The sequence below is a fragment of the Poecilia reticulata genome, linkage group LG4, assembly GCF_000633615.1.
Source record: "Poecilia reticulata strain Guanapo linkage group LG4, Guppy_female_1.0+MT, whole genome shotgun sequence".
Classification (NCBI taxonomy): Eukaryota; Metazoa; Chordata; class Actinopteri; order Cyprinodontiformes; family Poeciliidae; genus Poecilia; species Poecilia reticulata.
Window position 1 is genome coordinate 28,826,588 of NC_024334.1, and position 24,199 is coordinate 28,850,786.

Here is a 24,199-nt window from a genome sequence, read left to right on the forward strand (position 1 = left end):
AATTTTTCACTCCGTTTTTTTTCTTATTTTTCACTCCTACTCTGGCTTCCGGACGCCAAGATAGACCGCTGCCGCCGAATTTAAAGAGACAGGCGATAGTTATTTTAAATACGTAAAACGACAACCATTGTCTCCGAGCTTACAGACCGACCCTTCGTGCTTTCGTTTGCTTAATTCGACCGTGATGTTCAGTCAAAGTCGCAGCGAGTAGTAGCTTGTCTGTCATCACTCTCCACTCTGCTGGGTTTCCCGTCTTTTTTTTTTGCCTGCTTTTCCCCCCTCTCTGCTCGTCGAGACTGTCCAGCTAGGCAAAGTAGGGTTTGCTCGCTGGCAGGCTGGCTTCCCGACCGAGAAGACGGTTTGTCGCCTAGCCAACAACTGGAGGTAACGCCGAAGCTTCCCTCGCAAGTTGTGGTAGCGGCTCTCGAGCCTCCCTACGCCGGGGATATAATGGCGAAGATTCAGGCGCACAGCACCGCCAAGCAAATAAACCAAATTCAAGACAAGCCTTACGTGATAACACAAAAGCAAGTGCAGCAGCAGCACTTCCAGAAGCTCAAGGTAAGAGGACAACGGACAAGATGAGAGAAAAGTGTCGGTGTCTCAACCATTTTGTTGCTCTGGGTTTACCGTCGAGAGTAGTGAAAGGAACGGTTGGCTAACGGTAGTTAGCTTACTGGGCTAATAATAAAAGTAATTCATCGCTGACTAGCACAAGACTGACATGTAGGTTTAGACGTGGAAGCTGTTTTTCTTCAACAAATGCGTAACTCGCACTCGGGGGACTCAGTTTGTTTTACTTTTTTATTTATTTTTCAGTATTTACGCCATCAGCGGCAGCTGCTGTGAGCAAACATTTAGTCTGAGCTCGGTTGTGGGAAGTTCCTTCTTGTTGGATTTTTTTCAGCCAGCTCGAACAAAGTGGAGGACGTAAGCCAGGCCAGCCAAGAAAAGGCTACTTCGGTTGATTAGCAGCTTCGTTTTCACATGTCTTTGTGGCTGCGGTGTTTTATTAAATCGGTTTGCTCCTGCCGACACAATACAGTTGGCCAGGAACCAGCGGGGACTGAACGCATTGTGTAAATGTGTATGCGGGTGGGTGTAGTTGGTGTTAGGGGACTTATTATGGCTAACATTAGCCGCAATAACCCTCTTTAGACTGTTGGATACAAAGCTTTGCTTTTTATTTCGAGGTAGTTTAGGTTGATCAACGTTGAATAATTTTTTAAAACAAAAAATGCCTTTATTTAACATTAATTAGGTTGGGTTGCAGCTTTTTAACATACTAACTATGCACAAGGTTATTCTGAGTGCATTACAAAAAAATAAGGATTACATTGCTGCTCGAGTTAAGCCATTACATATGACAAATAAAGCAATAAAAAGCATATTTAAAACAAAGCCTTAGTACGCCAGTTTGTAACTATTGTCTTCACAAGAAATTAACAGTAAAACTACAGTATTTTTAGCCTTGATTTTACTTGGATTAAGTAAATGCATGGCCATGTGAGTGATTAGTTTACAAAACCTATTGTAACAAACTATAGATGCATGCATTATAAATCAAGGGTATGATAACAGAAACTGATAAGCATTTTAAGTACAACCACACAAAAAGAAAAAAACAAATGCCATACCAGATGGTTGAGGTATTTTATTTGAATTGCAAATATGTTATAAGGTTATCTTCATTTGTACATTAAACCATGTCTAACCATTTTCAGATATCTAAAAATAATTTTAAAAGTAATGTGTTTTTAAATTGCTGGAAGTAAAGTTTTAAAGTTTTCAGTCAGTTGGAAAGTTTTTTTTTTTCAGTATTTGAATTGTTGGTCACCAAAAGGGATAATTGTCTGACTCTAATTTTTATGTGAAAATAAATAAATGCCTCTAAACTGTTGAGAGAGGTTTCTTTTATCTGTGAAAGTAGTTTATTTAGAAAAACATTGGTAGAGTATTAAAGTTGGCAGCTGGGTTATTCAATTATTTATAACTTTTATTTAGCAGCAACTTGTGCAGGACTTTTGGCTAAATATTGGACCTTTTATCGCCTTTAACACCATAACGAATAAAAGTATGTACATGTTTTGGTTCATCTGAAAAGTATTAATAAAACACTGCTGAGGCCATTATATAATTGTTATTAAGCTACTCTGCACCATTTGCACACAATAGAATTCAAAGTGCAATAGAATTTTAAAAAAAGGAAAGTTTATATTAAATTAACATGATTAGTACTAAATAATAGTTGAGAAAATGCACAAAAGGTGAAAAATGAACAAAGCAAAAAAAATCAGATGGATATTAGAGATTTGTGTTTAAGATCTTTTGCTTGGGTGCAAAAATGGTCTTGATTTTTTTTTTTTTTTTACTCTTATTTGATGTTAAATCAAAAATCCAACTGTCAAAGGACCTGCAATACATTCTTCTCTTGTTGCATTTGTTAAAGGAAAACAAAAATCCTAATTGGCTAAAATAAGTGTTGGTACGCAAGAAAAAACCCCAACAGAAACTATAAGCCAGAAAAAGACTGATTGGTGCATCTGTTGTGGAGTCCATGGATCCTGGACGTCTCAGGTTTACAGTGAGGTGGTTTCAGAGGTGAGGAAATGTAAACTGTAAATGCTGTCTCCCTTTGTTAGTTTTAAACCTGGGAATGCTGAGTAAACGCGTCCTGGATGACCTGAGGGACCTCAAAGGGGCATATCCGACTTCTTTCTCAGGATTTTTGATATCAATCCTTAAAGTGCTGTGCTTACTGTGCTCCATTTTCTTTGTGTTGATCAGGATTCTAGCAGAACGATTTTAGATCAGCAGCAGTGAAGAAACTGACTTTATTTGAACCCACTGGAATTAAAGCATTCTCACAACCTTTTTATGGTTTATTTAATAAAAAATGAGGTTTTTGAAATTTAATATGAAAAAGTTTCGTACAGTTTCAAAAAAAAAGTATTAGTTCTGTGCCAATTGTCTGTAACATCGGTCACATTCACTTCACCATTGGCACACATTTATATATTGTGACTATAATTTACACATCTGTTTGAGACCAATTGTGTTTTTCCCCCTTCTGCCTGTTTCTTCTGTATTTAGGTTGAAGATGCCTTGTCATATCTGGACCAAGTCAAAATTCGCTTTGCAAATGACCCTGGCATATATAACAAGTTTTTGGACATCATGAAAGAATTCAAGTCACAGAGGTACCACTGATGATACATCCAAATAGACTAAACTTGTGTATTTTAAGCTTTAAATGTCATGTAGTTAACTTGTAACCAATGCAGTTCTTGTCTCCAATACTCTATGTCCAAGCAGGACTAACCAGACTGGTTAGGGTTTTTAGTTGACCTCAGCTTCTAGGGACATTGTTACTGTCACCAACTAAACACTTTGGAAATCATTCGTACAAAAAAAAAATAAATCTGCAGTATGGACTCCAAGTCTAATCTGCACTGGAAAATTAGCTTCCTCCTTGCCTGACTAGTTTTTCTGTCCATTCTTTGATATTGTCTGTTTGCGAAGGCTTCTTCATATGAAGCATTTATTATTTCCCACAACAGCTGTTTGCAGCAGTCTTTTCAGATGATGTTTAATCCTTAAATCATACCATCTGCTTTTATAAACAACTCAGTGTTGCAAATGACACTCAAACTCTTTTTTTTTTTTTTAAGACGGCATGCATGTTAATCAGAATAATTAATATGAAATACGACTGTCAGCTTTCACGTCTTCCAGCATCTTTCTGGATAACAAAAAGTTTAAAATGAGCTTTAAGGAATCTTAAGTGAAATCAAAAACTCAACGGTTTTGCAGGTAAAACACTAATGTCTGGTTTACATGGCAAGATTTTAAGAGACCCCACACACGACAAAAGATCTTGGGTTTAACAGATTTGGTTGCAAAGTGGGGGATGTTGATCCACATGGCAGGAGCGACACACCTTGCATGAATCGATTTCACTCACCAACATTCAGATTTCTGACGGGAAGTCTCGCAAAACGTCTCGAACAAACGCGAGTTCAGAGAAAACAAATATGGAAGAAGCAATGTTTAACAAACTAAAAAAGACATCCCTGATGTCTACTGGTGTGCCATGGCAGGGTTTTAATCTTCTGTACTTCAGTTTCCCCTCCATATTTCCATCACCTTGCTTTCTGATTGACTCCTTGTCACACCCCAATCAGGCCAAGACAATCCAACATGTTGAATATTTCGGTTTTTTAGATCAGAGCAGTCCTGATGTCTTTCAGAGCAGACCAGATCACTCTTACACACCACACACTGCAGTTTTTTTTTTTAGAAAGTACCCTACTCTAATTATGTACCAGTTAATTTTAAAATAGACAATTTATTGTGACTATTTTAAACTAAACTATACTTTTTAGAATCCATTTGTTTTCATGTTTAGGAGAAGCTGGTTATTATTGCCAGCTACATTATCATGTTTGTCTTATTTCTTAAATAGCATCGACACACCGGGGGTTATAAACAGAGTGTCACAACTATTTCATGGGCACCCAGACCTCGTTTTGGGCTTTAATGCCTTCCTGCCACCAGGCTACCGGATAGAGATCCCCAAGAATGGGATGGCTTTCCTTCAGTCACCATTCACTACACAGGTAAGATATCCTTTATCTCCTAAAACCCCAAAGACATTGTATGACTGTAGTTTTGGATCTGTACTCCTCTGTTAAAAGGTCCTAAAAGTCCAGAGAACTTGTATATTTCTGGAAGGATTTGGGTGGGCGTAAGTAGAACTTACAGTAAAATGTACCATGAAACTTTCCTATTTAGGGGATTAAATGGATTACAGGACTGAAGTGCCACCTCTTCCTACCTGTTGGGCACGAGCAAGTTCTGTAAAAGTCAGATGTTCCTAATTGTGTTATATGTGACTCTCATATTCAATGTGTAGCAAACAATTAATGCATGAAAAGCTATTAATTTCAGATGGTTCAGTTTCATCCCTATTGGCTGCCAGAGGGTGGTGCTGAATGTTCCCTTTGCGCAGAAAATAATAAAACCAACAATTGTGACAACAAATTGGAATTCTTATAAGAAATTTATCACAATAAATGATGAATGATGCAATAAATGCCCACCATTACATAGTTGCATACCTAATTATCGTTTTATATTTCTGTGTGCTGAAGCTTTGATTGTACTTACTTTTCTCAGACTCCTAAATAGGCTACATTTTCATTTCAAAACATAAAATAATGAATCTGATATAAACCAAAACCCATTTAAAACATATGAGAAACATTGTTACTGCTGTTCATTTTAACAGTATTAATGTGACATTGACTTATTGAACTTTATATCATGCTATGATGTTATTGTCTCATCAAAAAACATACCTGGAATGTTGCTCTGATTTTTTTTAATGCATGTTTGAGAAATACTTGAATCTCTAGTGGCAATGATAAAAACCTCAGGTTTGTAAAACGCTTGAGGGACCAAAGCACCACCTTCCATGTGCAGCTCTCCCTCAGAGCTTCAGTTACCAAGCCAAACTTACAAAGCACCTCTCCCACTCAGCTCCTTCAAACCAGTAGCAGCAATTAGTAAACACTTTGTGGAACTGAGCATCTGCTGTGCTTTTTGAGCTACTTCTTAATCCAGCATTCTGATGAAAGTTTGTAAATGCTCAATAGAGGAATGTTGATGTGCTGAATGTCAGAAAGAGCAGCAACCTCTTATGGACACAGATGCCTAATTTAAAGACGTTAAATTCAAAGTCAAATTTCTTTTTAAGTCATGTTTGATACATACAGCATTTTTATAACAACTGAAGGTGATGATTCATTTCTATTAATCTTTCCTGCAGGTGTCTCCCGGACAGCCGGTGAAGAGTCTGACCACTCCCGCAGTGGCTGCCACCTCAGGGAGTGTCCCCGCTGCACATTCAGAAGCAGGACCAGCCCAGACCAGTGACACCAAGGCGGCCTCATCAGACAACCAATCTTCAACCTCAGCAGGACCCTCAGAGCCTCCCAGCAAACTTACTCTTCCCCTGACGAGCAAAGAGGGCCACAGTCAGGCCACCACCTCGTCTATCTCCCCCCCTGCTTCAGAGACGAGCCCCGTAGAGTTCGACAGTGCCATTAGCTATGTAAACAAGATTAAAAACCGTTTCCTGGACCACCCTGAGATTTATAGAGCCTTCCTAGAAATCCTTCATACATATCAGGTACCAAATATTAAGACATGTTGTGGTTACTGAGTGGCTGTATTTATTATCCTGTCCTTTTCCACCTCACAGATTTCAGCACTTACTGGTTGTTTTAAAACCTGACTACTGTTGCTCTGGTATTTCAGGAATGAATTATGTACTCCATTACTTTGTGTTAATTTTTAAAATGGAGCCAAACATAACGCATTCCAGAAAACACGTCTCTGAAGCACAATAACAGCTACGCAAGTAGTAACCGTGATATGTAGCCGGACTAAAGTGTTAAACTTTCCTCTGGTTCTAATCCTCCAAAACACCACAGAAGGAGCAGCTGGAGGTGAAGGAGAGTCGAGGCGGCCGAGGCAGCAGCGGGATGACTGAAGATGAGGTGTTTTCCAAAGTTGCCAGTCTCTTCAAGGGACAAGAGGACCTACTTGCTGAGTTTGGACAGTTCCTGCCTGATGCCAAGAGATCACTGGTAGGTCTTGCAAAAATGGACACAGATAAATACTAATCCACTGTTGAAGCAGATGGTAGCTTAATATTTTTTGATCATTTTCACTTGTCTTTCCAGCATTATCATAGTTCTTTTCAAGTAATCTAAAAAATGTTGGTAGTTTTAACTTACATTCGTTTTGCCGTTTTTCATTCATTTTTTTCTTTTTAAATTAAAATTTGTTCTTATTGTGTGTGTTGTAGTTCAGGCTAAGGAATTGATTAGTTAATTGGTTACAAAGATATAAAGATTCATGCCCCAACATTCAGCCTTTCCACCAACACTTCAAAGAAAACGTCTCATAAATTTGGCTTATTGTTTGCTTTTGCTACACACGTTCAAGAGTGAATATTTAACAATGTCCACATTAAAAATGGCTTGTAATTGTTGCCTAAAACCTTTGGTCAATAAGCGTTAAGCTTCCTGCATGAAACAAAACTGCCAAAGGCAAAAAAGACCAATAAGTCATCAACATTATTTCCTAATGGAGTTAGGCTGTGAAGAAAGTTATGTTTGACTTTATTTAGGTCTTTAAATTTAGATCATAATTGTTTTAAAAAGCTCTTTAAAATGTGTTCAACTTCCCAAAACTGACAGAATCCACTACTTTTTGATCTTTTGCATTTCTTGTATAATGTTGCCTTCTTTTGCACTTGTACTAAATATGTATTGAAGAGTTATGATTGAGCTCCTGGTTCTTGTTTCTGCTCCCTCTCATGTAGTTCACAGGGAGTTCCCTGACTGGAGGGAAAGAGCAGGTGAAAAAGTCAGAGGAAGAAGACCCGATAACCAAACAGAACAAGAAGAGGCCCAGACCATTGCTGATGCATATGTCTCCACTGCTTAAGGTAAACTTTCTGTGCTGATGAAGTTCTCCTAGCGATTCACAAATTAATTGCTTTTTTTAAATCTGTGAATGCTTGAAAAATGTTTTGTTTTACAAAAAATAGCAACACTGAAGCTGTAGCTCTAATATTCTTTCCAAAAGGCTGTGTAGCTTTTTATTCTGACAAGTTTGGGAGAATATATTTACAGGTGTATTATACAGAGTTTACAGATGTAACTGAGACGAGTTGAACAAAAAGCAGTAAAATGCATTAAAGTTCAATTGTCTTATTTTTACTCAGAAAAAAATGAAGTATCCCTGCGCCAAAGATCAGTCCTTTGCTTCCGTCGGGAAACATGGTGTCTTAAGAGAATTCTCCTTTTTTGATAAGGTAAGGTACCAGATTTTACAAGTTTTTGTTAAATTTTGCTTTGGTTTTTCTTCTCATGTGGTTGATCGGTTTTGTTTTTTTTATTTATGTATTAATTCTTTAAATTGTTTTTGTTATATCCCCATTTGTTCAGGTTCGTCGCCTGTTTAAAAGCCAGGAGGTGTACGAGAACTTCCTGCGATGCATTGCCTTGTTCAACCAAGAAGTGGTTTCTGGGGCAGAGCTGCTACAACTAGTGACTCCATTCCTGGGGTGAGTGGCTAAAAATATGGATAAATAAAATTGGAAGATAAGAATGATGCCCACTATTCAAGTGTTGATGTAATTTTAAAAATGTAGCCCATTTTTACAACAGGTGCAACTTGGAACTAAACATAATTATATCTATAAATTAATTTTCACACATTCATACTTTTGTAAATTTGCATACATTTAATTTAGAGGACTGTTACGACGATAATTAAAATCCTGTCATATCTAGAATGTTTTCAGTCGTTCATCTGGGCTTCTCTCCATACGTGACATCTTGCAGGAAGTTTCCTGAGCTGTACTCTCAGTTCAAGTCATTTCTGGGGGACAAAGAGCTCTCTCATGCTGTGTCGGGGCTCGCTGATCGTTACATGGAAGGAGGAGGGGGCAGAGAAGTGGATTATGCCTCTTGTAAACGCCTGGGTTCGAGCTACAGAGCATTGCCCAAGACCTATCAGCAGCCAAAATGCAGTGGGCGCACTGCTCTTTGCAAAGAGGTACAATCAGAAGTCCTCATAGTTTTATTCTGTTTTGTTTTGAAAACTTTCTCCCCTCTTCTTTTCTCACATAAAATATTGTAAATTCTGATTAAATACTATTTGCAAGTCCAAATCTTTGATTACTGATTAATAATCTTTTCTATCTGTGCATGTTAAGGTCCTAAATGACACCTGGGTTTCATTCCCCTCCTGGTCGGAGGACTCGACCTTTGTTAGCTCAAAGAAGACTCCGTATGAAGAGCAACTGCATCGCTGTGAGGATGAAAGATTTGAGGTGACCATAATATTTATTGTAAAATGTTTTTTTGTTTTTTTTTAATGGAGCATATGAGTTTGATCTATTTGCAGGTTAGGTCTTTTAAAAGATCTCATTATTAAACTCTATGGTTGCGAAACATGTGACTGTGTCTCATCTAAATGCTCCGTCTGTCACATTTTGTCACACTTGTAGTTGGACGTTGTGCTGGAGACGAATTTGGCCACCATCAGGGTGTTGGAGAGCGTGCAGAAGAAACTGTCTCGCCTGTCACCAGAGGACCAGGAAAGATTCAGATTAGATGACTGCCTGGGTGGCACCTCTGAGGTCATCCAGCGCCGCGCTGTCTATCGTATCTATGGTGACAAGGCCCCTGAGATCATCGAGGGGCTGAAGAAGAGTCCTGCCACCGCTGTGCCTGTGGTGCTTAAGAGGTTTGTCTTTTTATATTCTAACTTCAAGTTTTTTTGTCTTTTTTTTTTTTACTAAAAGTTCAACATCCTCTACAGCAATATGCATTGTTGCTCACATTGTAGGATTGTTATCTATGCTAATGAACATCTCTAAGTTTTACGGTTTGAGATGTTTGTACTACATGCTGTGGGAGCTTGAATCAACTTAAGTGCTGATTTGTAATATTTTTATGTTGGTGCCAAGTAGAACTGTGCAATATCTCAATCACAAAGGACTGCCTATATGAAATATTTGGTAGGATACTATCAGATTATAATGCTGTGCATTATAATAGGCCTGTTGAAAGGACTGCAACTGATTTTAAGCAACACCTGATGTGTATCTTAAGTGGCTGAGATCCTGTAACCTATAGAGCGTGATTGGGACTTAATTATTTTTTATTGGGGGGGAGAAAATGTACATAATTTTTAAAATAATTTTTCTCTTGTAATACATGAAAACAATCAACTACAAAGAATAATGACCAGATGTAAAATGAAATGACTACTTCGGTACCAGACTAGACGGCAGGCTTTAGTCTCTATTGTTTGGTATCAGTATCAGTCTTAGCTCAAAACATCTCTGCATTTGTTCTGCATTCTTGTATGGAGAACTGAAAACCCATAGCAAGAATTTTCCAAATGCTTTAATATCTTTTCGCACACCTAATATTTATTACTGTGTGTTTCATACAATGCATCACTGTTATGTTTTTCACCATTCAGGTTAAAAGCCAAGGAGGAGGAGTGGAGAGAGGCCCAGCAGGGTTTCAACAAGATTTGGAGAGAGCAATATGAGAAAGCCTACCTGAAGTCCCTGGACCACCAAGGAGTGAACTTCAAGCAGAATGACATGAAGGCCCTGCGGTCAAAAAGTCTCCTCAATGAGATTGAAAGCATCTATGATGAGGTAAAACCTCTGAGGTCTTGATAAATGTTTAAAGAAACATCCAACAGACTTGTTCTGTTTACATTTGTTTATTTTAAAGTTGAGCTTTCCCATTAGTTTTTTATTACACATAAGATGAAAAATCATCATTTAGGAAATTGTCACGACACATGTCTTTAATTAAAACCATGGCTCTTGAATGCAGGTGATAATTTCAGATATGAAACTTCACAGCCACGTAACTGAACTTCTTGACAGTTAGAGCAACTTAATAATGAAAAAGGCAAAACTGGACTGTTTGTATTTTCACAATTTTATCATTGTTATAAAACCTGTTATAAACACACTGCAAAAACACAAAGTGTTACAAAGTATTTTTAGTTTCTTGTGCAAATGTGTTTGTACACTTGATATAAGCTAAAACTAACATGCAAGTACATTTTCAGCAAGATAAAGGAGCTTGTTTTAAGTCAATAATGTCTTAATATTAGTAAAGTTGTAGCTCCACTGGCAGATTATATCACTTGGGAATAATGTCTTGTTAGAAGGGAAATAATCTGACAGTGGAACTGGCACTTGTTTGCTTATTTTTAAATCAATATTAAGTAATTATTGACATAAAACAAGCTTCTATGTTGTCCTGAAAGGTCACTTGTAAGTTAGTTTTGCCTTGTTTCAACTGTACTTATTTGTGTACTTTGTTTTTGCAGTGCACCTCTATTATCTTCCTCACTATCTCTTTATTGAACTGTTTTTCATTCATTCCAGCGTCAGGAGCAGAGCACAGAAGAAGGAGGCGTTGGTCATCAGAGCCGTAACGGTTCGGGCTCAGCGTCCCCCAGCGAGCCTCACATGATGTTCACATATGAGGACAAGCAGATCCTGGAAGACGCCGCCTCCCTCATCATCTACCATGTGAAACGGCAGCCCACCATCCACAAGGATGACAAGGACCACATCAAGCGCATCATCCAGCACTTTGTTCCCGACCTCTTCTTCTCTCGCCGCGGTGAGCTCAGTGATACAGAAGAATGGACCGATGAGGAGGCGGAGCCTGACGACGGGGCAGAAAGAGGGGGCGGAGCCTCTGCACCAACGGCAGCAGCTGGAGGAGGAAGTGGCCATCCGAACAGTGCGTCAGGGGGATCAGCAGCATCAACGGCAACAGCCACAGGAAGTCAGCCTCCATTACAGCCAGCTCAGAACCAGAACGAGAACCAGTCCCAACTGCAGCAGCAACTCAACGGTGAGTCCAGGAGGAGGCGCTGCAGCCCATCTCAGCCTACGGACACTGAGCCCTCCAGCACATCCAGTAGCACGAACCAACCTGCAGTGACGACTTCCTCCACCCCTGGCTCTACTCCCATGGAGGCGAGCTCCAGCGCCGTGGGAGAAAAAGTGGACCTCCGCGACCCCGAAGCAGAACACCAGAAGGAGCTGGATGGCGTCTATAACCTCTTCTTTGTAAACAACAACTGGTATTTCTTTTTGCGGCTGCACCAGACTCTGTGTTCGCGGCTGCTGCGGGTTTACCGGCAAGCTGAACGGCAGCTGCTGGAGCACCGAGCGGAGCAGAGCCGGGAGAGGCTGCTGATGGCGGAGGGGAGGAGGGAGAAGGCGTGCGACCTGGCCATGGAGCTCCGCCTCAAACAGCCCAGTAAGTATTTGTCAGTGCAAAGAGGAGGTTAGGACTCCTCTTTGCTGATTTATCAGCACCAATTTCTTTAGTTTTGGGAGATTAATGATCGGCTGATACTTGCATGTGAAGCTGATCTTATCCCCTGATGTTATCTACCTGAGCAAAGGTCTAAAAATCAACCAGTGTCCTTTTCTGCTCCCCTATGAGAGGCTTGACAGTTAGCCCCACCCACCAAGTCATATCTGCACATTCGCCGTTAACAATAGTCACCCCACTGTTACCAACTTAGAAAAAGATACATAATGCCCAACTTATTGGGCAAAATCGGAATCGGCAGGTCGGGCTTTTTAAAGAGCTGTAATCATGGACCGGCCAGAAAACTGCAACCTTGAGTAGGTGTTTCAATTTATTCTTATAAAAGCCTTCATCTAAACAGCATTAGCCACATGTGATGTAAAGAAAATGTGAATCTAATAATCTCTGAATCTAAAGGTAGGTTTGAATCAGATTTCCTGCTGTGCATGTGATCACATGATGGCAGACAATGCAGTCTGGAAATGATTGGGATTTAATTTAAGTCATTTCCAGATCTGAAAGGATGAAAGATCTTTATTCCCAATCTCTAGTACCAGATTATGTATCTTTTTCTGCTATTAAAAATATAAATATGTAAGTATCTGGAAAATAAAAAGACATAATTGAACCTTTCTGTTTGTGCTTTAAAAATTGGTTAAAAAGACTGAAGACTGGGAGTTTATGGCTGAAAAATCATGGATCCTACATAGAGATGCATAAATAACATCGACATCACTCAGTAATTTTTTTACATATCTGTGTCGATACGATAAATAAACTGGGCTGATATTAACAGTAATATTTATGTCACTCTTAATATGGTTGCCTTAGTTTCTGGAGGGAGAGGATGATGGTCATGTGATCTTTGTTTGGTCATGTGACGGTGATGCAGTGCAGGATCAGTGGTTTGGTCATTTTTTTTCAAGGTATCAAATTGTTAGTGAAATATTGCATACAAGAGATATTTTTTTTATTGGTCATAAAGTCAACATTAATATTGAATACCAAAATGTGCTCAAATTGTCCTATTTGTGCATCCCTAATCTTAAAATGTGTGTGGAAGCTGAGAGAAAGTGGTTAGCTGGAGCTTCACACCTGTTCTATTGTTTGGCTTGTTTGTGTTCAGAAAGTGAAAGTCAGACTGCATTTAAATCTGCATTTAATCTGTTAATCATACAAGTTTCAGAATTGCTCATTTGTTGCAGTATTAGTTGAGCAATGTATCTAGTAGTCGCCATTTATAGATCGACTCTTCTCTCTAAATTAATTGAAGTCAAATTATACAGGTGGGGCTGCGTTGACTGTCAGGCGGCCATGACGGGCGATTTGCTTACTCACTTTCACCCTGCTGCAATATTTTGAGAAAAGCAAAACTGTAAGTAGTGATGAGCTGCTAGCAGACCAGGAGGGGAAAATTGTTGCTGGATTAGAGATCTGAAATGGTCTCTGGATGTTTGGAACTGGATCAGATAAGTCAAAGGGTAAAGAGATAACAGAGGTTACTGTTGGTAAATCTGAATCTATAGCTTAACATTTATTACAACTGAGCTAAACACTGGTGCTCTGTCACTCTGGGAACACGCAAAGCTTAAACCTCGCTTCCTGTCCATTAATTTTACATATGATGGTGGACATGGAAGACAATTTAAGTTAAGCTCTTTCCAGCAAAACATTTTTCTTGTTTAATTTGAGGAGTTTTCCAACCATTTCAACTACCTGCTGCCTTTTACTCGAAGCACCAACTCTGTCTGTTCAGTGATTGCAAAAACCTCCCATCTGCTTGCTCTCTACTTTAAGCAAACTGGACAACTAAATATTAGTACTAGTAGAAATCACCTTTTAAGGTTTTTGAAAGGACAAAAGTTAGAGCTGTTTATGAAATGGTGCTTTAAAATAAAGTGTAGTTCCTATAACAGAAAAAAAAACACCCAGTTAAATCTGAAGATCTGTTTTAAAACCGCCCCAGAATAGATTTGCATATCTGTAAATGTCAACCCTACAGAACACACACTGCTCTGGGTTTCAGATACACGCCGACTTCTACCTGGAGGGAAATGACTAAGCTGCTCTTTAACAAAACGGTGTGAAAACCCGTAACATTGCCTCTTTGTCTGCAGGCGAGGTTGAGTTAGAGGAGTACTATCCAGCCTTCCTGGACATGGTGCGCAGTCTCCTGGACGGCAACTTGGACTCCACACAGTATGAAGACACGCTGAGAGAGATGTTCACCATCCACGCCTACATCGGCTTCACCATCGACAAGGTCATCCACAACATCATCCGGCAGGTGATTATGCTTCTTTGCCTCTGTCTTTTAGCTTGGTCTCGTTCCACTTGGAAGCAGTTGTTCTGTAACCCATTCTCCTCTGCCCTCAGCTGCAGCACCTGGTGAGCGACGAAGTGTGTCTGCAGGTGGTGGACCTTTATCTGGCTGAGAGGAAGAGAGGGGCGGCAGGCGGGAACCTGTCCTCCCAGTGCGTCAGAGCAGCTTGGGAGACGAGCTACCAGTGGAAGGCTGAGAGGATCATGGCTGAAGAGAACTGCTTCAAGGTGAGCAGAGTGCTGCTGCAGGTAGAGCTGGATAACCCCGAGTGAAATTAAAGCAGATTAAGTTTACATTAACAGACCTTCTTTACTCAAATACCCATAAATACTGCAACAAACTAAATTCAGAAATGGAGTATGCAATATATTTTCAGTGTAAATAAAGCCGTTTTGTGTATCCCTCAAAAATATTGCATGATCACAGAAATGCCAAAAAATATGTACAAAAATACCAGACAAAGTGAATCATAGCAACGTCATCAACCGGTGTAACGCTGAAATGATGCGGTGAAGCTACCAGTAGCAGGAGAACGGAGCTGCGCCAAAAGCTAACAAACACTGAATAGAAGGAGAGCTGCCATTGATACAGTTGCAGCCAAGCATGGTTTAATGTTACACAATACAGTTTTACCAAGTTGCTCAAAGTCTAAGGTATAAAGTTTACCTTCAACCAAACGCCCCCCAAAGGAATCCCAGTGCCCCCCTTTTGTAAAAATTTCCGCCAGCGCCCCCTGCCGTCCTCTGAAAGCCCCCTGGGGGGGCGGTACCGCCCACGTTGAGAACCGCTATCTTGGATCATCTTCTTCTCCATGTTTGTTGTTGCCCCACATGTACTCTCCAGAGTTTCACCCCTTACCCGTTTGCTGCGTTTTCCAACTGAGTCTAAATCACACACAAGTGAACTCTACATGCACTGTGTGACGCAAAGCCAACTTTTTGTGCATAAATTTGACGGACATCTGTCTTTTTCCAGGCCTAATTCTGATGTCTTCACCCCCTGAAAAGCCTAATTTGCGCCACATCTGTGTGCCACTTATTTTTTCCGATATGCATCTGGTAGTTTTAAAAGCATCTGCAGTCTGAGCGGTCATGTCGCATTTTTTATGAGTTGTACATCATTGATGTGAGACATGCGTCATCCTCAGAAAAAGCCAGAAGCAGCAAATCAGGACATAAACAGTGGCTGAAAATTATAATTATGAACTAATGAAAGAAGTGTGTCAGTGAAGCTCATCGCATCACAATCCCACCACTCCTGGTCCGACTGCACATCCAAACAGACTTCTCTACAGAAGCTCAGTGCTGTGCGAAAGGCCAGCACTGTTGTTTGTGCTTTCTTTTTATTAGCTTCCTTTGTGCTGTTATGATTTGGGGACAATACTGCCAGCTCTGAATAACTTTAAAATTGATCCATAGATGGCAGCATCCATTATTACCTCCATAAACGCCGTGCTACTGTGACGTCAACCGGGATAATTTCAGCAAAAAAATAATTCTGTTGTCCACTGCCTTGTTTTCCGTTTTTGCTTCTGTTGGATTTATGAGTTAACCAAATTAACTGCGTTAACATCCTTAAAGTGTTAACAATCTTATTAATTAATCAAAACTAATGCTGTGAACTCTGGGTCTGAATGACTATATTACCAGTTACATTCATTAATTTAATGTTAAAAATAATAAATGTGTTTCAAATATTTTTCCTGTTTTTTTCTTCCCTCCATTCGTTTCTTTCTTCTTTCTGTTTGTTTTCCTCCCATCTACCTGCCATAAATTAACTATGAGCTTTTAAATAATAAATATACAATAATAAAAATGAGCTCTTGAACAGTATGCAGTGTTATAGATGAGTTGTAACCCTGTTAGTGAACAGCATTTCAGCTGAGACTGTCACGAAGGTTTAAACAGCTCGGAGGTTGTTACCGTCACGGCAGCCGAGCCACCTCTGCAGGAGTAATGCTGCTGTGCACAAATAAAAAAACACATCGTCCAGCAGGGCAACCGGGATGGATGAAGTCCTTACAAAAAGGAGAATTTTACCCTCCTATTATGTTGCGGGTCAAATTGACCCGTTTCAAAGTTTAAAAATATTTTAAAAATAGTTGCAAGTATTTTTATTGCATGAAACTTTTTCTATTTGTCTTAATAGGTGAACTCTACATATAAATTGAAAATTTATTTTACACATTTGCAGCCCCCCCTGCGTCTACTTGTTACATCGATACTGTTCGGGTCAATTTGACCCGGCAGTCAAGTTAAAGTGCAAAAAAAGATTAAAAATGTCCAATTCTGTTTGTTTCCTTACAGCTATGAACCTTATTTCACCACACACACACAAACACAACACAACACACCACACACACACGCAGACACACACAAAAACCCACTTTCTCCCTGCTCTCTTTGCTTCACGATGAACTGCGAGAAAGCAGGTGTTCATACAACTTTTGACGGGAACAGTGGGTAAACTCCACCCACACTGAGTGGACACTCAGTAGAAGTGGAGGGGAACATAAATACTCTCTGCATGATTCATTTATCTTGATTTTAATTGGCGGGTCAATTTGACCCGGAACAGTATGTGTGTCTCAAGTTCAATTATAAAGATCACCCTCTGAAAAATTTTTTTTTATGTAATATAATCAATTTCAAGGAAATTATTGTTTTTTTGTGTCTAGGTTTTTTTCAGTGGACATAACAAATGTAAATCCCATTTTTTATGTCCAAATGAGTAATTGAGTAAGTTGTTGTCATTAATCCTTAATTTCTGAGAAATAAAAAACATAATTGCACAAATTTTGATTGAGATGGTTAGTATTAGAGTTAATAATCAGATAAAGAAATGTTTTGAAGGAATTTTTTGGTTCCTGACACTATTGCAGGAACCAAAACTCTCCCCGGGTCAAATTGACCCATGAACATTATTGCTGTACCTCAGAAACGAACATAATAGGAGGGTTAAATGTTAAAGTTTACTAAAGTATTTTTTGAATCGTCTTCTTACTCAGATTGATATTCTTTTGTTTTCCTCAGGTCATGTTTATCCAAAATAAAGGTCAGGTGACGATGACCCTCGAGCTGCTGGACACCGAGGAAGCTCAGGCTGACGATCCGTTAGATGTTCAGGTAGCCATGCTAATGGATAAACATGTTTACCCACAGAAGAACAATCCATCTGAAGTTAATGATTAAACATGTGACTCTTGTTTCCATCAGTGCCTGTCGAGCTACATGGAGCAGTTTGTTGGGACAGAGTCCAGTCTGTGCTCTCAGGCAGAAGGTTACTTCTTCAAACCTGTGTTCCTGCCAAGGTAGGAGCTCCAGAAAAGCACAGGATGTGTTTATGTAGCATATATAAAGTATTATCTTACTTTATATATACTATCAGGAATCTACAGGTTTTTATCTTACAATTTGGCTGGGAAGCATCAAAACTCTCAGATTCGTGTATTTGGATTTAAGAGTCTGATTTAGATTAAGAACCTGAAAATAAAATGTAACTGATGCAACACTGTGAAAGTTTGAGTGATTGAACAGTTGTGTGAACAGTGAGCGTTATACAAACCAACACTTTTTTTTTTTTTTAAAGTCTTCATCAATGTGTTTTGTTGGAAAGGAACCTGCGGCGTTTCCGGCGCTGGCAGGTGCGGCAGGTGGAGGCGATGCGCTGCAGGAGAGAGTGGCACCGGCAGCTGGCCGTGGAGAACGCCGGCAGTCTGGAGTGTCGGTTCAAACTCAACACTCACAAAATGGTGTTTGTCATGAACTCCGAGGACTACATGTACCGCCGCGGCGCGCTGGTAAAGGCCAGGAAGGTAGGCGCTGCTCCTCACCTTACATACCGCAGACATCTAAATTGCACAGACATGCTGAAGACACTTTGACCTGACTCAGCTGCACAGATTGGTTCTCCTGAAAGGTCCCACCCACTTGCTAGAAGATGTCTTTGTTAAGATGTCAGAATACTTCATTTGAGATTCAACTGTTGGTTTTTCCATTCTGCTGAAGTACTTCCTGCTTACATTAGTTGGTTATAATATGATTGGCCCAAAAGTTTAAGCAAAACTTTTGGAAGATCTCTTATTTAGAAACTGTAAAGATGTTCCTTGGTAAACTTTTTTTTTACCTTTTATCATCTAATGTCATTCCCTCATCAAAAACATCCCTGGTAAAAAGGTTGTTAAAGGCTAATGGAGGAGGGATGTTGTGACGACTTCTTGAAGGCGGAGTTTCAGAAAGAGCAGGAGTTTTTAAAGAAACAGAGACCCAATTTTAAGGCTTTATATGATGATGTCCAATTTCTTCCACATCATATTTGATATATGTGGCATGTTTTTTTTTTAACAAGTGAAGGTAACACCGTTACTTGATTATGCTGTAAAACACACAATACTGCGACTTTAAAAAATGAGTAGAAGCTGTGGAGGTTTGACCTGAACACTGAAGGACGCTGACCGTCTTCCCGCTTTCCTACAGTCGCAGCACCAAGTCGCAGCGTGCCAACACGAACGCTTCGACAAGTGGCACCAAAGCTGGCTGGCCAATCACGTCCCGGCCTTGGCCGAGCGTTCGGTGCAGAACTGGCTGATGGGCGAGGAGGAGGAGGACTTCATACCCTGCAAGACCACCTGCCTGTCCACCGAGCTGAAAGGACAGGCGGTCAACAGATACCAGGTTCATTACAGCAGTAGCAAAGCCCCGTCCTCGCCGTGAAGATCAGCAGGCAGCCAGCCGGGCCCTCACAGGTAAATGCATGGACTTACAGGACATCTGCACACTAAACAGACATGAACAGCTACAGTCCCATTTCTCCGCCTCCCTCCCACATGTTCACTCATGGATGAATAAAACTGGCAGAAACACTGCGAGTCGGTGAGTGAGCGTGCAGAGCGAGGACGAGGACCAACAGACTGAAGTAATCAATGAAAGCAAACGGTTTCTGACTGATGCGATCGGTCGGACGCAACTGCACAAACAGAGCTCATCTGCAGCAGATCTATCATCCCGGCTCTAGAGTTAACAGGACTGATGGTTGATCAGCCGAGAGATCATGGAGTTTGTTTCAGAAATGTGAATGTCTTCTTCCTTTTTTTTTTTTTTTTTTTTTTTTTTTTTTTTGTATTCTTCTTTTTTGTGTTGTAGCTAAATGAGTTATCACCGGGGCAACAAGGAGTGCTTAAATTTAATGGGTTTAATATTAATGAAACAGTCAAATTATGTACTATCCATGATTTCACAAAACATTTCTTTTGCATTGTTCTCTTTTGCATACTGACATTGAAAATAAAAGCAAAGTATCATCAGTGTTAAAAAGAATGTATAATGTTTATCTTGTATCAGTTATCAGATAATAAACAACCTAGTTGTGACCTTCTTAGACTTGGACTGACGGGTTGTTTGTTGCTCCAGATATTCATCAATTTGAATGCCACGAAGAAGCTGCAGGAGTAACACGAGATACCGCAGCTGCACTCAAACGCATCATAAAGTACATTATTAACTTTACTGTACGTCATCCAAACCCAACAGATTTAAAGTCCAGTTAATGATTTTACCTTCGGTTATGAAAATAAGTTACTTTAAAATGCTAAATTTTAGTGTTATATTTCTAAATGAGACATTTATTATTAAGATATTGAATGAAGGGTGACGGAGAACATTTTTAGCAGGATTGATGCAAAACAAAGTGGTGAGTGTGACGCAGAGCTTTAGGACTTGGGCTCTGACTTTAAATGGAAACTGATTATGACAGGTTTTGCATTGATCCTGAAGATTAATTATGTGGAGCTGATTAAAACCGGATAATCTCTAAAGTCTGCAGAACTTTTTCACAGGCAGTAGAATAATTATTTTAGATGACCAGACTGTAACACGGCTGTTAAGAATAATTTCTGAAGCAGGACAGATGTAACGGTCTGAACATGGGATCATTTCTCATGTCTGTTGCTTTTGCATTCATCCTCATGTTTTTCATTTGTTCGAAGCAGAATATTGCTGCTTCAGTAGTGAATAATGTCTGCAAGGTATTCTGGAGCTGCTTTGCTTCCTCTGGCACAAATTAAGCAAAGCATGTTGATGGAAAGCTGGTTTCACAGAAGCACGAGGAAATCCTGGGAGAAATGTCCAGATGTCTGAGAGAAACCTAAAGCTCGGACCTTCAAACAGGAAACTGATCTAAACACCACCAAGGTTTCAGATTACATCCTAATTGCATGATTTTAATGTCATTTTAAAAAAACATCAGTGTTATTAATTAAACAGAGGAGAATGGCTTTGCTGCCTCAGGATTTCTGCTATCTGACCAGGAATAGTTTGTAGTGGGTCATGAAAGGAAGGAGGGCAATAAGAACTAAAGTTACTGGTCATGAAGGCGATGCTAAGCTTAGAAAAAGTAATTTTGTCAAACTTAATTTGCAGCAAATGTTGACTTTAGATGCATTTATTAAATCTACTGGAATATGAGTGGGTATTTTTAATATTGGAGACAAAACAAACTAACATTGAGTTCCATCTTCTCTCCACCAAAAAGCTGTTTTCAGGCGATAAGGGGCGACTAACTTCTATAAACACAAGGAATGAAGGAAAAAACTTCACCAATCTGTAAATCCTGCCAACCAGTCAGCTTAAAAGAGGAGGAATGCTGAAGAATCGGCTTTGAACTGGACTGAGACATACCACACAGACCTTAAAAACAAACAGGAAACCAACACTCTAAAGTACCTGTGAATCAGGCAAAAGGTCGGTCAGAGCTGAAGCGACGCACCACTGAAGCTGAAAATGTCCCTAGGCAGAGCTTCTCATCCGATGGAGACTAAAAACAGAAGGCGAAAGAAGGGTCACGAGGCAGAGTGAGTTTTAAAAATAATCATGGTTTATAAAACCCAGATATGACAGGATCACCAAAGTGTTTACAGAAATACAAAGACCATGAGAAAAACCATCATAGAACATTGGTAAACACTCAACATGTACAAACTACTCTGTAAAAGCGACTCGGGGAGAAATGTTCAGACATTTTCTCTTAAAATCACATTTAGTTTCTTGTTTTTCTTAAAAGTTATCAAAGCAGAACATCCATCTACCAAACTACGGGTACTAGCACGTTCAAATAGTTCCGAGAAAAGGTACAAACGACATCAATCGGGGAGTGAGGGGTGCACACATTTAAGCACTTTTACACCATGAAGGTTTCTGCAAGCGGTGGGTAAGAAAAGAAAAAACAAAATCAGAAAACGGGATGTCAGGGTTTTTCACCATCATCTCATCAAACACGAAACTGTACAAAATAACCCTGTTTTCAGCATCTATGAACAGACACAGGTCATCTAAACTGATCTGGGATCAGTTTACTGACTTCTGCTTGGACCACAGTCTGTTCCTGGGCTGAACTGAAATGTGTCAAAGTGCTTCTGTCTGCAGGACAGTCACCAACAACAGATGTCACAAATGTTTTCATGCACTTTCACAAATGTACAAACAGCATAACAGCCTCAGGAATCTGCCCCCCACCACCCCCGCCGTGAGGCTTTTAAATTTAAAGAAACCATCAACAAGAAACAGCGAAACATCAGTTCTTCTTTTTACAAACACGTTTCAACAGCTTTACACAGGTAGAGGAAAAACAAAATAAGAGTGCAGGATTGCATACAATCAACAAAAAGCTCCTCTTTGCCTAAAAAATACTGCTTGTCCAGGAGCACAAATGGCTACAAATAAAAATTCATCATTGTCGGTGTGTGCAAATATTACTAATATAAACACTATGTTGAATAAATTAAGAGCTCTGTACAAAAAACAAGAGCAGCATGCAGGCAAGACGACATAACCTTTATACAAAACTGACAAGAGAGACAATGTGAGCTGTCAGCGTGTGTGCGAATGTCTGTTGGTGTCTGTGCAGACTATCAATGTGGACAGAGAGGTTTTCCACCCTTTAAACTTTCCAGTTCACATTATGATCGGATGGGAGTGTAAGCAACAAAAAAAGACGCGTCGTGTTTTCTAGGACAGCCAGGGCTCTTTACTAGAAGAAGGAACTCGCTTAGAGATTCTGGAAACGTGTGAGCAAAGCCAACAGAGAAATAAGAGCAGACATCAGCACATTTATCTGAAGAAACTACAACACCTGAAGTCAAACAGGCGAGGCCACACTGAAGATCAAAAACATAAATGAAGCGCAGAATAATAGAAGTCTGACAATTGGCAAATATTTCATTCCCTCTAAAAAAAAAAAAAAGCCAGATTAGCCTCTGAATTTATTCAAAAGTCAACATAAGGACTAATCTGGCAGCAGAGAGAAATCCTGGTTTCCATCAGCACTCTGGTGCTGTGAGCACAAAAATCAAAGCACGCACAAACATTTCCAGTAATGTTTGTTTGCAAGCAGAAACCAATTCAGCAAGAAGCTCTAATTTAAGCTGTTACAAAGACTTCAGTCCTAAAACTATACAACGTACTCATCTCTGGACAGTAAACCGCAGCGCATGAAAATGATTTTGTTTCTGTTTTTAGCTGTATTTGCAGTAAATACTGGAGATTAGCTGGTCCACTCTTCTGTTTGCTGTGGACCAAACAGAGTTTGAATCTACATCAGTTTAATTTTGGGAATTACTGAACTAAATGAACTTTCTTGTGATATTGTAATTTACTGAGATGAACCTATATAAAGACCTTTTTATAGGATTAGATGTCCACTCGTGTTTCCAACAAGCCGTAGGCTGACTACAAAATGAAGCAGATTGCAGCAGGTAAATGAAACTCCGGCTCTGGTATCGTTCGACTCGATCAGGCAGACGTGAACAACAGATTTATCCTCATTTGAATCACATTCATAAGGAAGAAAACTTTGGTAACCAGTGTTAATTGCGACGCATGCACCTTAGCTGAAGTCAGTGTAAAAGAGCACTTTAAGATAACATCAGAGATTTAAAATCCTCTAATTAAGTCGGGGAGTACCTCAGGGCTTTGTGTTTCTAAGAAAAGACGTGGCACATTTAACGCTATTAAAAAAACATCAACAGTCGATTAGTATAAACATCTATAGTAGTAATACACGTATATAACAAAGAAACGTCAAAGATAAGTGTTTGAATCGAAACATCTTTCATATTTCTCAAGGAACCTTTTTCACGTTTTATGTTGTAAACGCACTTTTCCTGCAAGTGCTTCAAGGGTTGGAATCGTTCACTACAGCTAAAGAAAAAAAAAAAAACACACAACAAAAGGAGTATAAAAAAAATCAACAAGTTGAAACCAGTTGATTTGTTAGATATGGTGTCACGTGTGTTCAGTCCGTTCTTAGATTCCTAGATTTAGTCTTTTATTGGCTTCGTCTTCTCCCTGTTGATCCTGGAGGTGTTAGAAAGGCGTGTGAACAGTCGTCTGCAGTGCGTCCTGAAGAGAAACTCAGCAAAACCCCAAAACATCTCAACATAAAAAAACAAGCAAAAAACAAACAGATAGTAAAGAAGTCATTCAGTGAATCATCCCAGGCAGTGTGGTCTGCTTTCTGTAAGTTAAGTGAAGAAGGTTTCTTTGACATCAGTGTGAATGTGGCGTCGGCTCTCTCCTCAACAGCACCGAGATGACGAGTTGCTTGTGCTTCAGCGGGTTTCTCTTCGCGTTTGTGTGTCTCTGGATTGTACTTTGTGTTTTCTATACTTTTAAGGACCAACTCTAGACACTGAGAGATTATGAAGATGAGGTAATTCCTGTTAAGGTGAGGAGCTTTCTTATTCATTTAAGCGATTACGCTGATGTTTAAACCAACATGTTACACTATGAAAGAGGAAAAGAAAGGCGGTCCTTATAAGTATAGCATAGTGTGTGTGTGTGTGTGTTGATATAGCGGACTCAGCTGAAGGTCTCGTCATCCGTATCTTCAATCAGCACCTTTGTGTCCTTCTTTGAGCTAAAGAAAAACAGATACA

General features: G+C 39.7%; 2 protein-coding genes across 2 annotated transcripts in view; one reads left to right on the forward strand and one right to left on the reverse strand.

The window, feature by feature from the left end:
• The first annotated feature begins 16 nt into the window (after positions 1-16).
• sin3b (SIN3 transcription regulator family member B) lies at positions 17-22,506 on the forward strand. Its single transcript, XM_008407917.2, has 19 exons — positions 17-561; positions 3,094-3,200; positions 4,466-4,619; positions 5,831-6,193; positions 6,498-6,653; positions 7,394-7,519; positions 7,799-7,888; positions 8,022-8,140; positions 8,421-8,634; positions 8,795-8,911; positions 9,089-9,327; positions 10,072-10,255; positions 11,003-11,891; positions 14,066-14,235; positions 14,325-14,498; positions 17,304-17,396; positions 17,487-17,581; positions 17,887-18,085; positions 18,747-22,506. Exons 1-19 carry the CDS (start codon positions 451-453, stop codon positions 18,981-18,983), a joined length of 3,837 nt encoding a protein of 1,278 aa, XP_008406139.1. The 5' UTR covers positions 17-450; the 3' UTR covers positions 18,984-22,506.
• Positions 21,120-24,199, reverse strand: part of xpr1a (xenotropic and polytropic retrovirus receptor 1a) — a 66,463-nt gene continuing 63,383 nt past the window's right edge. Inside the window, exon 15 of the mRNA XM_017304390.1 lies at positions 21,120-24,180. Coding sequence (XP_017159879.1) covers positions 24,123-24,180 — 58 coding nt within the window. The 3' untranslated portion in view covers positions 21,120-24,122. The remainder of the gene's footprint in view (positions 24,181-24,199) is intronic.

Excerpts from the sequence above, each read along its gene's own strand:
- sin3b (XM_008407917.2), top strand. The coding sequence starts at position 451 with ATGGCGAAGATTCAGGCGCACAGCACCGCCAAGCAAATAAACCAAATT. Across the intron at positions 9,328-10,071 it reads GTGCCTGTGGTGCTTAAGAG|GTTAAAAGCCAAGGAGGAGG; the intron begins GTTTGTCTTTTT and ends TTCACCATTCAG. Across the intron at positions 17,397-17,486 it reads ACGATCCGTTAGATGTTCAG|TGCCTGTCGAGCTACATGGA; the intron begins GTAGCCATGCTA and ends TGTTTCCATCAG.